Source organism: Hypanus sabinus, chromosome 29 (genome assembly GCF_030144855.1).
Source record: "Hypanus sabinus isolate sHypSab1 chromosome 29, sHypSab1.hap1, whole genome shotgun sequence".
Taxonomy (NCBI): domain Eukaryota; kingdom Metazoa; phylum Chordata; class Chondrichthyes; order Myliobatiformes; family Dasyatidae; genus Hypanus; species Hypanus sabinus.
Window position 1 is genome coordinate 30480294 of NC_082734.1, and position 13952 is coordinate 30494245.

Here is a 13952-nt window from a genome sequence, read left to right on the forward strand (position 1 = left end):
CCCTGGTCACTGAGCATCGGAGGGGATTGTCCTGTTGATGTCAGCCTTAAATTAACCCGGTGTTTAATATTGTGGACCACTTCTATTTCAAATCCTGTGTCTCAGGTGCTTACTGTCTGTCCTACACCTGATGTTTGGTAGAGAGGCCAGTCAGTCCAGCTTGTCACTGTCTATGTTTCATTTTTAAATCCATTCCTGCTATTCACCTCTCGCCTCTGTGATGACATGTCACGAATGGTCATAAATCTGTGGGTGAAGAGGTTTCCCTTGAATTTCTTGCATGTTTTTCACCAGAATGAATAAGATGATGAGCTCACTGGGGTTTTGACCCATACGTTCCTCATTCTTCAGGGCTGTTAGCCAAAGAAGAATATCATGGGTGGTTAAACTCTCTTTTCCCTGCTTTTTTCAACATTGTGCTTCACACGGCGGGGTTGATAAAGTACGCTACTCTCCACTAAATTATGAGACCAGAGTGGTAGGTAAATCTTCAATGCAGCAGGGTCAGAAACCAAAGAAGAGTCGGCATGAGTCAGGGCTTTGGAGCTCCAGAATGGGGTGGGGACTAGAGTTTACAGGAATGAGGAGGATGAGGTTACAAATGGAAGATCAACAACATTTGGAAACTTGAGGAACCTGACGAAGGGCTCAGCCCGAAACATTGAGAGTGCTTCTCCTTATAGATGCTGCCTGGCCTGCTGTGTTCCACCAGCATTTTGTATGTTGTTGATTTAACATTTGGAAACTGATTGACTGAAAAAAAATGTTTATTCTTCAAAATGCTGGGAGAATTCAGCAGGTCAGGCAGTATCTATAGAGAGGAATAAACTGTTGACATCTTGGGCCAAATCCTTTTTCTATTTATTCCTCAGCTTAGAATGCTGCCTGACCTGCTGAGTTCCTCCAGCACTTGGTGTGTGTTGCTCTGTATTTCCAATAACTTGTGTTTTATATCTGTATTTGTAACTGGGAGGGACTTTAACAGTTGACACCCCGGAATGCCTGTTGATGTTGAGTATATTGTATGTAGGAGCTTGTTGAGTTAAAGTAGCTACTCAATTTTCTTTATAAACACGGGGACTGTTTTTGAGGCCGGTGGCTGCGGACACTATTTATGGCATCCTGCTTACCCAGAAACCTCCGACCCCAAGAACTCGCCATCAGTGACCGAGCGATTAACTGCGCAGGCGTCAAGGTAGTTGCTGTTCCGGAATATCGCGCGTGCGCACCGCGTACAAACGGCTCTGGAGCATTGGCAGCAGGTAGGAGTGAGGTTCCGTGGAGATGCGTCGGTACCGGCGTCCGCGCCGCGACTGAGGGACAATTGTTGCCAGCTTCGGACATACCGTGCACCGCAAACCCGTGATATTCCCGGTCCTTTCCCTCTCTCAGCCCCACGATCCGCACCCGGACTCCGGGGAGCTTTCAGCTGATGAGCGAAGTTGCTGGCGCCATTTTTATTTTTGCAGCGCATCGCCGGGACTGTGGCGGATAGATTGGTCTCTCGTTCGTGGGGGTTTCTGGGTAAAGAGGCAGCCATGGATGACATTTCCACCGCTTTCCGGCCAGGCTGTAGTTTACAAGCACAAACGGATGGAGCTCTTAGTCACTGCCGAGCTCCAGCTCTCTAAATCCAGGTATTAGGAACTCGGAACGACAATATAGTTCCGAGTTATTCCGGATGAAGAGTCTAACTTACAGTGAATGAAAATGTCAATGCGAAAAAGAACCTCTCCATGAAAATGCATGCGAAAAAAAACAAACGCTTTAGTTCTTCAAAACCTCACTTTTGTTCTGGACTTTTTTTACCTGTGTTTTCTGCCATTCTGTCTGAGTACATAATGATATCAAGGTTAACAAATTTCACAACACATGCCGGTGATAATAAAACTAATTCTGATGCTGATCAAACACCTTTGTCCCGGGTAACAAGTGACCTGTGACTTTCACATCACAAAAGTGCACATTCCAATGCGGAAGGCTATTGCCCTCTCCTTCATATTAATTGGCATCGCCATCGATGAGTTCACTACCGTCAATCACCTGGGGTGGGTCAGAGTAATTTGGAAGTCTCCAGGATCAGCCATGTAAATATCATGAGCTCTTTGTAGCACTGCAGGGTATGACCAGAACTTGAAATAATACTAATGGAGAGAGACAATCTGAGCTAATCACAGATTGATTGTGGGCAGAAATGGTCCATTGTGATGTAGACAGAAAAATAGAGAATTTGATGATCAGTCCAGATGCCTGATCCAGGCCCAGTTAGAAAGTGAGGAGTTGTTCTTCTAGCTTGGGTTGAACCTGGCTGTAACAGCGTGATGACAGAGCTCATCATCGAGACAAAATTGATCTCATTTGAAATGCTGTCTTTCACCCATCAATGTCTTTTGTAAATCTTTTTACAGGTTAGAAACAGCAAAGAATTTGTGCACGGCAATCTCACACAAAACAACAGATATTTCCTTTATAACACCGATATATCTGTTGTTGATCCTTGGAGATGAGGATGTAAACGTGCTTTGACACTGAAGTGAAGTTTTCTATGGTAACTCAGTAAAATCCACAAGAACTGGGTGCTGAGAGCACACCAGCAGAGATCAGGTCTTCAACTGCATCAATTGTGCAAGGGATTCACTACGTGTGGCATATGACTTAATGAATTGCTAGAGAATTGATCACAAGAAGATATCATTCTCCTTTTCTCAGTGTTGGGAGTGATTCTCACTCAGCCGACCCACAGATACACCAGTGAATTCACAATGGGGAATGGCCTTTCACCAGCTCTGCGCTCGGGAGGGATCTAATCAGTCATTCGGCCTGAAGATACATCAGCATGTTCACACCATCCTGAGATGGTTCACCTGTCTCTGGTAAACGATTCATTCTGTCGTCTAAGCTGAAGGTACATCAGAATATTCACAGCATTGATCTGCAGGCCATTCTCCTGCTTCATCTGTGGGAAAGGTTCGCTCAGTCATCTGAACTGCTGACACACGAGTGAGTTCAAACTTGGAAGAAGCTCTGTGTGTGTGTATATATACTCTGAATATGTGAAGTGATTCCCTCAGTCATTCCATCTTCAGACACACCAGCCAGTTCATATCATGGAGATGCAGTTCTCCTGCTCCGAATGTGGGAAGGGATTCACTCAGCCATCTCAACTGAAAGTACACCAGCGAGTTCACACTGGGGAGAGACCGTTCAACTGCTCAGACTGTGGGAAGGGATTCAGTCGATCTTCTCACTTACTGGCACACCAGTCAGTTCACACTGGGGAGAGGCCGTTCACCTGCTCTGAATGTGGGAAGGGTTTCAGTCGATCATCTCACCTACTGGCACACCAGTCAGTTCACACTGGAGAGAGGCCATTCATCTGCTGTGAGTGTGGGAAAGGATTCACTCAGTTATCCCACTTGAAGACACACCAGCGAGTTCACACTGGGGAAACACCTTTCACCTGTTCTGAATGTGGGAAGGGATTTACTCGGTCATATCACTTACAGACACACCAGCGAGTGCATACAGGAGAGAAGCCGTTCATCTGTTCCGTGTGTGGGAAGGGATTCAGTCACTCATCCCACCTACAGACACACCAGTCAGTTCACACCGGGGTGAGGCCATTCATCTGCTCAGACTGTGGGAAGGGATTTCCTCGGTCATTTCAACTGAAGGTACACCAGCGAGTTCACACTGGGGAGAGGCCATTCACCTGCTCAGACTGTGGGAAGGGATTCTCTCGGTCATCTCATCTACTGGCACACCAGTCAATTCACACTGGGGAGAAACTGTTCACATGCTTGGACTGTGGGAAGGGATTCAGTCAGTCATCTCAACTGAAGCTACATCAGCGAGTTCACACTGGGGAGCGGCCATTCACCTGCTCCGAATGTGGGAAGGGATTCACTCAGTCATCCCACCTTGTGGCTCACTATCGAGTTCACACTGGGGAGAGGCCGTTCACCTGCTCCAAATGTGGGAAGGGATTCACTCAGTCATCCACCCTTGAGGTGCACTACCGAGTTCACACTGGTGAAAGGCCGTTCACCTGCTCTGAATGTGGTAAAGGATTCACTCAGTCATCTACCCTTGTTGCACACTACCGACTTCACACTGGGGAGAGGCCGTTCACCTGCTCCGAATGTGGGAAGAGATTCACTCAGTCATGCAACCTTGTGGCGCACTACCGGGTTCACACTGGGGAAAAAGTTTAACTCAGCTGTGTGCTGGATATGTTCACCTTTAACGGGACTACAGTTTAATCTGGATCTGAGACACATACAGCAGTTCTATTTCAAACTCTTGAGGTACCTAGTGGATTTACAACACAGCCAGTTTAGAGTAGGGAGTCACCTCAGCCCAGCTGATCTCTGCCAGTGTTTCTGTTCCATGACAGTCATTTTAAATCCATCCCTGCTGTAAACCTCTTGTTCTCCCTGTGGTGATGGGTTCCAAACAGTCACCACTGGGTGAAGGAGTTTCCCTTGAAATTCCTGCAAAATTTCCTACTGACGGAAGAAGACAAGCTGACTGCAGTTGTGTCTGATGTGTTCTTCATCTCTCAAAGCTGGGCTGTGGGAGAATGACATTGGTAGTTAACCTCATTTCCTGCTCATTTCAACATTATGGGTTATTTTCACTGCTTCTAAGCTGGCTTGTCAGAATACACCACTGTCATGCAAAGTCTGGAAGAATGCAGAACCACATGGTCGATGTTCAGCAGAGCAGCATCAGAAACCAGAGGCAGGTCAGCTCTGAGCAGGGTTTGGGGCTGTGGACAGTGGAAGAGGTAGAAGCATGTAATGAGGAGCTGGGGGGGGGGGGGGGGCGGGGAAGTGTGACATTGAATGATTGAGTAGCAACATTTGCAAGCTGAGTGACAGAAAAAATTAGGTTGACTTTGACTGCTGAACCACACACAATTCCTGTTGACATTGAGTATATTGCTTGAGAGCTTGCTGTGTTAAACTGGCTACTAAGTGCTCTTCATATTGATCGAGTTGGTGCCATTTGGTAGAGAGGAGGTAATACTTGTAAGCGCTTCCAATGCCACCATTCTTACTTACCCAGAAACCTCTGAGTTTCAGAATAAGCTATCACTGTGAATTGAGCACACAGGTGCCGAGAGTCTGTTGGATCCAACTATTTAATTTTAATCACCTTTCCAGCTCTTCGCTTCATCCCACCCCCTCCGGTCTTCTATCATTTTGCATTTCCCCCTCCCCCCACTACTTTCAAATCTCTTACTATCTTTCCTTTCGGTTAGTCCTGACGAAGGGTCTTGGCCCAAAACGTCGACAGCGCTTCTCCCTATAGATGCTGCCTGGCCTGCTGTGTTCCACCAGCATTTTGTGTGTGTTATTTAATTTTAATAGTCATTTTCTTTGCAGTTTAACAATTAATTATCTGCTTATATTTTAAGTAGCCTTTATATGCATAACAGTTTAATATGCCTCTCCTGGCGACATGAAGTATAATTCTGAAGCTTCTTTGTACTTTATTGAGTAAGTGTTTTCTCGTTGGATAATTTTTACTGCAGTATTAACTAAATGACTTCTAACTGGTTTATTATTATCTATAGATTTGAATGGAATTTTTCTTACCTCTGGGTGTAAAAGTACAGTAGCTATTTTATTCTAGATGCCATTTTTAGTTTCTCTCTGTTTTCCAAGTGCTAGACCACTGTCACTGTTCTGTTCTTGTTTTATCAATTTTGAATAAAACAATTGTGAAGCAATTGATTTTATGACTCATTCCTGCCGTTTAAAAGAACTTTGGATGTAAACACCAGAATCTGTCAGGTGTGAGAGACTGGGAGCTCAGTATTTCAGGATACTCGATGCTCAGCAGAAGAGAGGAGGAGGAGAAAAAGGATTTAACAATCACCAACACGAGGAAAAACTGAAGCAAACATCACATGATCCCGATCTGCGCCCGAAGGTTTGGAGAGAAAGTGGAGACATTAGCTGAAGTTTGTCAAAAATTACTCTGTTCTAGGAGATCCCAGTGGAATGAAAAACCTCAAATATGACTCCATTGTTGAAGAAGGGTGGAGAGCAAAAAGCAGGTAACTGTACTCTTCCTATCTTTCCTTTCAGTTAGTCCTGATGAAGGGTCTTGGCCTGAAATGTCGACAGCACTTCTTATAGATGCAGCCTGACCTGCTGTGTTCCACCAGCATTTTGTGTGTAACTGTAGTACTGTTAACTTCCCTCTGTTGGCAAAATGCTGAATCTAATCTATGAAATCATTTAGAAAACTGTAATGTCATTAAATGGGGTCCGCATGTTTTAAAGTCAAACTCACACTGCAGGAAAACGAGCACTTCAGCTCAAATGGTCTACACTGACTGAGGTTTCCATCAGCTTGTCCCATTTCCCAGCATTTGGCCCATATCCTTCAAAAACTTTCCTTTCCATCTATTCTGTCTTGACCAATTCCACTGGCAGATCATTCCATACACTGACCACCCTCTGGGTGGAAAAGTTGCCTTTCAGGTTCCTATTAAATCTCTCCCCTTTCATCTTAAACCAATGCCCTCCAGTTCTTGGTTTCCCAACCCTGGCATAAAGGCTGTGCTCTTTGACCCTATCTCAGCCCCTCATTATACATCTCTATAATGTCAACACGCATTCTCTAACATGCCCAGGAAAATTGTCAAACCTGCTGAGCCTATCTCTAAATTACTCCTTCAGGACATGTCAACACCCTCAAAAGCAACACACACAAAATGCTGCTGGAAACTCATCGGCTCAGACATCTATAGAAATGAGTAAGCAGTTGGCATTTTGGGCCAAAGCCCTTCAGATCTGAAAAGGAAGCAGGAAGATGCCAGAATAAAAAGGTGGGAGTAGGGGAAGGAGGTTTGCTGGAAGGTGATGGGTAAACCAGGTGGGTGGGAAAGGTAAAAGGATGGAGAAGGTGGCTCCTGATAGGAGAGGTGAGAGGGCTTAGAAGGAAGAGGAGGAGGGGATCCAGAGGAACGTGATAGGAGAGAAGCAGTAAAAGGCCAGAGTCAGGATTAGAGATAGAGGGGAGAGGGAGGGATAAATATTTTTACTGGAAGGAAAAATCGATAATCGTGCCATCAGGTTGGAGGCTATCCAAATAGAATATGAGGTTTTGCTCCTCCACCCCAAGGGTGGCCTCAACTGGGCAAAAGAGGAGACCATAAACCAACATGATAGAATGGGAATCAATTAAAATGTTTTGGCTACTGGGAAGTTTCACTTGTGGCTTGATGAAGCGGTCTCCCATTTTACGATGGGTCTCACCAATGTAGAGGAGGCTGCATTGGGAGCACCGGACACAATATAGACGACCCCAGCAGATTCACAGGTGAAATGTTGCCTCACCCGGAAGGACTGTTAGGGGCACTCAATAGAGGTGAATGGGCAGGTTTAACTCTAAGGCTGCTTGCAGGGGTAAGTGTCTGGAGGGAGATTAGTGAGGAGGGACGAATGGACAAGGGAATGGCAGAGGATCATCCCAATCCTTGCAGAATGCATAGGGGTGGGGGAGGAAAGTAAAGCTATATTCAGTGGTTGGATCCCTTTGGAGGTGGCAGAAGTTGCAGCGGATGATATGTTGTTTGCAAGGAAAATGGGGTGGTAGGTAAGGGTAAGAGGATCCTCATGGATCCTCCTGAATCTCAGAGTTTTCAATGTCTTCATAATCTCCTCTAATATCATTCCAGTTTAATGGTGCCCGTCCTACAGCAGGGTGACCAAAACTGACACAATACTCCATATACTATATTCTATCTAAGAAACAACAATACTAATGTCAGAATGCTGTTTCTTCAATAGGTACACTTAATGTCAGAGAAATGTATACAATATATATCCTGAAATTTTTCTTCTTTGCAAACATCTACGAAAACAGAGGGGTGCCCCAAAAATAAATGACAGTTAAATGTTAGAACCCCAAAGCTCCACCTTCCGATGCATAAGTAGCAGCAAAGCAATGAAACCCCCCCTCCCCACCATCAAAAAAAGCATCAGCGCCCCCCCCCACCTAGCACTCAAGCATGCAACAGAACATCAATAAAGACACAGCACTGCAGTACCCCAAAGACTACTCATTCACCCGGTATTCAAAATACCACAGGCTCTCTCTCCCTGATAAGGGAAAAAGACTGAGAGGAGAGACGTGACAAAGCAAATTGCTGATTTATGATCTTAAACGTGTTGTGTCACTTCTTCCGATCTCTGTGCCCAAAGAATTCGGGTCTCTGGGCACACAGACAACAGCCAGTTCGCTGCTTACGATCTTCTGTCTCCCACTACACATCAGGCAGCGGTACCAGCCTTGAATCTGCTTGCTTCCAGAGCCACGAAAATTCAGCACGCTGAAGGTGCACTCGTCTTCCTTGGTGTATCGAAATGCAGCTGGCTGTGAGGCACTTCCGCAAAGAACCACAGTCAGCATGTAATTCCAAGTCAGGGTCTTCAAAAAAACCTTGAAAGGGGGAAAAAGATATCAAAGCTAGAAATAGAGCTGTTTCCAAAAATGCAAGCAAAGGAGTTGCTGTTAGGTGCCATCATCCTCCTAAACTAATTCTGGATCTCAGTTCATCATTCAGTGCTATTGTACACAGCCCTTGTAGAACCATTATGCAACTGAGTCATTGTCATCAAGATTCACAGAGAAATACAGTGCAGAAACAGATCCTTTGACCTATCTAGTCCATATCGAAACCAATGAAACTGCTTATTTCCATGGAGTTGCACTGCGACAGTAGCCCTCTATAGTCTACCATCCATGTGCCTATTCAAACTTCTTTTAAATGTTGAAATCAAGCTCGCATGCACCACTTGTGTTGGCAGCTGATTCCACACTCTCACAACCCTCTTGAGTGAAGAAGTTTTCCCTCATGTTCCCCTTAATCTTATCACCTTTCACTCTTAACCTGTGACCCCTGGTTACAGCACCACCAAATCTCAGTGGAAAAAGCCTGCTTGCATTTACCATGTCTATACCCCTCATAATTTTGGATATCTCTATCAAATCTCCTCTCAATCTTCTATGCTATGATGAATAAAGTCCTAACTTATTCAATCCTTTCTTATAACGCAGGTCCTCCAGACCCAGCAATATCCTTTTTTCTAATATCCAATTTTTCTGTACTCTTTCAAACCTTATTTACATCTTTCCTGTAGGTAGGTGACCAAAACTGTACGCAAAATTCCAAATTAGGTCTCACCAACATCTTATACAACTTCAACATAACACTCAGTATATTAATATATGAAGTCCAATGCTTGTGATGCCACTTTCAGTGAATTATGGGCCTGTATTCCCAGATCCCTTTGTTCTACCGCACTCCTCGGTGCCCTACTGTTCACTGTGTAAGACCTGTTCTTTTTGGTCCTACCCAAGTGCAAAGCCTTGCACTTGTCTGCATTAAATTCCATCTGCCATTTTTCCAGCTGATGCAGGTCCCTCTGCAAGCCATGATAGCCCTTCTTGCTGTCCACTGCATCCCCAATCTTGGCGTAATCCACAAATTTGCTGATCCAGTTAACTGTATTATTATCCAGATAGTTGGTATAGATGGCAAACAACAACAAACAGCATTGATCCCTGCAACAGTCCACTCACCACAGACCTCCAATCAGAGAGTCAACCATGTACTACCACTATCTAGCTTCTCCCACGTAGCTGATGTCTAATCCAATTTATTACCTCATCTTGAATGCAGAGCGACTGAACCTTCTTGACCAACCTCCCATGTGACACCTTGTCAAATGCCTTGCTAAAGTCCATGTAGACAACATCCACTGCTTTGCCTTCATTCATTTTCCTGGTAACTTCCTCAAAGAACTCCATAACATTGCGTAGATATGATCTACCACTTACTGAGCCATGATGACAATCCTTAATCAGTCCATGTCTGCCCAAATACTTCTATATCTAGCCCCTTAGAATAACTTCTAATACTTTTCTCACAACTGATGTCAGACTCACTGGCTTATAATTTCTTGGTTTAGGTTTCGAGCCTCTTTTAAGCAGCAGGTCAACATCGCCTATCCTTCAATCCTTGGGTACTCTCGTCACTTAGGATGATTTATATATATCTGCTAGGTTGGTGGCAATTTCTGCATTTACCTCCCATAGGATCGTGGGAACACCTTGTCAGACTTTGGGAATTTATCCACCCTGATTTCCCTCAGGATAGCAAATACCTCCTCCTCTGTAATCTGTACAGGGTCCACTCAGTGTCTGTCTCCTACATAGATATAGATTTAAAAAAAAAATTAAGATATCCTCAATTTGTTTTAGCTCCACACATGGATTGATACTTTGATCTTTCAGAGGACCAATTCTGTGCCCTGCAGTCCTATTGCTCTCAACATATCAGTGGAATCCCTTCAGCTTTCCTTCACCTTGTATTAGAGCAGCTTCCTGCTTTCTTCTAGCCCTCCTGATTTCTTTAAGTGTTCTCTTACATTTCTTATATTCCATAAGCACCTCATTTGTTCCCACCTGTCTATACCTGCTATGTACCTCCTTTTTTTTCTCTTAACTAGCTTCAATATCTCTTGAAAACAAAGGTTCCCTAAACCTGTTATCTTTATGTTTTATTCTGACAGGCAGATGCAAGCTTTGTACTCTCAAAATTTCATTTTTGAAGGCCCCTCACTTACCAAGTACACCTTTTGCCTGTCCCAATCCACAATTGTCAGATCATTTCTGATACCATCAAAATTGTCCTTTGTCCAATTTATAACCTCAACCCATGGACCAGTCCTATCTTTTTGCATATTTACTTTGAAAACAATGGCACTGTTGTCACCAGATACAAAGTATTCCCTTACACAAACTGTGGTCACATGCTCTGACTCATTCCTAACAGCAGATCTAGTATTACATGCTCTCTGTTTGAGACTTCTATGTACTGAGGAATGAAACCTTATCCCATTTAGTCCTTTTACAGTATAGGGGTCCCAGTCAATATGTGAAAAGTTAAAATCACCTACTATAACAACCTTAAGTTTTTTGCAACAATCTGCAATCTTGGACTCTTGGGTGTTGGACTTCCTAACAATAGACCTCAGTTACTTAGGGTGCACAGCTGCTCCTCACTCTCCATCATCTTCAACTCAATATAGGTGCCCCCCAGTGCAGTGTACTGAGCCCATTGCGATACACTTTGCTTACACATACTGCATGGTCAAACACCTGAGAAATCACATTGGTAAAATTGCTGATGACACAACAGTGATGCAGTTCATTGCCACCAATGATGAGACAGGCTACAGAGAGAAGGAAAAGCTTGAGGCCTGATGTTAAGCAAATAACTTCTTCCTCAATGTCAACAAGACAGAAAGTGGTTATAGACTTCTGGAGAATTTGCAACACTCACATCCCTCTTTATATTGGTGGGGCAGCAGTGGAAACTACAAGCAGTTTCAAGCTCCAGGGAGTCTACATCTCGTACAACTTCTCGTGGTCTCAGAACAATTCCTACACAGTCAGGAAAGCTCACCAATGGTTCTAGTTTCTGAGGACACTGAAGTGAGCTATGTATATCAGTGCTCACAACTCTCTATGTTAAGATGGTGGCACTGTTTGACCTCATTTGGAGTACTGTGAGCAGTTTGGGGCACCATATCTAAGAATGGATGCGTTGGCTTTGGAGAGAGTCCAGAGGTCCATGAGCCTTCTGTTAATATGGTGGTGTGTTCAATTGTAGCGGCTTCTATGGGGTCAACCAAAGGTGTTATTGTCCTTTTAAAAGGTGTTTTTTGTGATCACAAGACCCTGCTGAACATTAAGAACTTAAAGTACTGCAGGTCTACCTCAAAAGCGAGTTGCTAATTAGTGGAGTAACTTAAGGAGCTGGACTTGGTGTAGATTGTGTTGCTGACTGCATCAGAGAGGTGTCGGAGGAGTCGGTGCCCAAAGGAGGTATGCAGTCCCACATTGAGTGATCATATCAGTCGCAAGACCCTGTTGGACATTGTTAATGTGGAATACTGCAAGTGCGATTCACTGATTTATTGGCAGACGGCAGAGGAGCTGTATGGCCTTGGTCATAGTGAGGGCTAGGCCTCTAGCCGAGGTGTCACCCGTTTACAGCTGTCGAGGAGAGAGGCATTGGATTTGGAGGCCATGTGGCACAGCTTCCAAGCAGCAGTTGGTGCAGTCCACGGTGTTCTCTTAGCTGAAGGCAAGCCATAATGTTGCAGATCTCAGCCACATTCATGGACTGAGGGTCTTGAACTATTTTTTTGTGCGACTGTATTTTACTGATAGTTTATATGTGCTGTACTGTAATGTGCCTTGTGCGCATGTGACTGTTGGTACTGTGTTTTGCGCTTTGGCCCCAGTGAAATGCTATTTCATTTGGCTGTACTCGTGGGTATTCATGTATGCTTGAATGACAATCAAACTTGAATTTGAGAGCATCCTAACATGCTGTGTCACTGCATAGTACAGAAGCTGCCCTGTGCCGGACAGGAAGGCTCTACAGTGGGTAGTCAAAACTGCCCAACACATCACTGGCACCAGCCTACCCACCATCAAGGACATATATACAGAAAGGTGCTAGAACAAAGTCAGTAACATCATGAAGAAACCCAACCACCTGCTCATGGATTGCATGTCCCACTCCCATCAGGGAGAAGGGCATGGTGCATCCATAACAGGAGCACCAGACTCAAAAGCAGTTACTCTCCCCAAGCCATCAAGCTGATCAACATGTCCACCCACAACCCACCCCTCCACTACCTTATCATTTCCTGTCAGAGTTACATTATATACAGTGATTCCTGTGTCTAATGTCACATTATGGACATACAATCAATCTCTGTATATGTACTATCTAATGTATTTATATCTATTGTTCTTTAAATTATTATGTTTTTTGGTGCTGCATCAGAACTGGAGTAACAATTATTTGGTCTTTCTTTACACTTGTGTACTGGAAATAACATAAAACAATCTTGAATCTTGAAATGTGGCCAAACCAACATGTTGTATACTGCAACATTACAACCCAACTTTATACTCAGTGTCCTGACTGATGAAGGCCAGCATTCCAAAGGCCTCCTTCACAGACTATTGCAAGAAACATAAGGTTGTTATAGTAGGTGACTTTAACTTTCCTTGTATTGACTAGAACTCCTATAATGTAAAGTGGCTTGATGGAAAAGAGTTTGTCAAATGTGATGAGGAAAGTTTCCTTAATCAGTACATCGAAGTTCCAATTAGAGAGAGTGTGATACAAGATCTTCTATTAGGGAATGAGACAGGGCAGGTGACAGAAGTTTGTGTAGCAGAACATTTTGCTACTGGAGATCATAATAAGAAATAGGAGCAGGAATAGGCCATCCGGCCTGTCGAGCCTGCTCTGCCATTCAATAGGATCATGGCTGATCCGGCCCTGGACTCATCTCCACCTACCACCTTTTCTTAATTCCTTAATTCCCCTAATATGTAAAAATTTATCCAACATTACATTTACAAATGTAATTTGTAATTTACATTTATCCAACAAATACATTTACTGAGATTGCCTCCATTGGGCAGAGAATTCCACAGATTCACCACTCTCTGGAAAAAGCAGTTCCTCCTCATCTTCATCTTAAATCTACTCCCTTGAGTCTATGTCCCCTAGTTCTAGTCTCATCCACCAGTGGAAACAACATTGCTGCCCCTATCTTATCTATTCCTTTCATAATTTTATATGTTTCTATAAGATCTCCTCTCATTCTTCTGAATTTCAGCAAGTACAGTCCCAAGCAACTCAATCTCTCCTCATAGTCTAACCCCTTCATCTCTGGAACCAACCTGGTGAACTTCCTATGCACTGTCTCCAAAGCCAGTATATCCTTCCCCAAGTAAGGAGGCCAGATCATAATGTCATTAATTTCAAGGTAATTATGGAAAATGATAGGTCTGCCTCTTGGGTTGAGATCCTAAATTGGGGAAAGGCCAATTTTGAT

General features: G+C 44.0%; 1 protein-coding gene across 2 annotated transcripts; it reads left to right on the top strand.

Moving 5' to 3' along the window:
* The first annotated feature begins 1208 nt into the window (after positions 1-1208).
* On the top strand, positions 1209-5741 carry LOC132383188 (zinc finger protein 229-like). 2 transcript variants are annotated; one of them, XM_059954075.1, is made up of 2 exons: positions 1209-1637; positions 2409-5741. In XM_059954075.1, the coding sequence occupies exon 2, from the start codon at positions 3108-3110 to the stop codon at positions 4212-4214; it is 1107 nt and encodes a 368-aa protein (XP_059810058.1). In that variant the 5' UTR covers positions 1209-1637; positions 2409-3107; the 3' UTR covers positions 4215-5741. The 2 variants fall into 2 exon arrangements, with proteins under 2 accessions (XP_059810058.1, XP_059810059.1); XM_059954076.1 differs by having other exon boundaries at positions 1230-1262.
* Positions 5742-13952: the final 8211 nt, after the last annotated feature.

Coding starts and splice junctions, on each gene's coding strand:
- LOC132383188 (XM_059954075.1), top strand. CDS start 3,108: ATGGAGATGCAGTTCTCCTGCTCCGAATGTGGGAAGGGATTCACTCAG.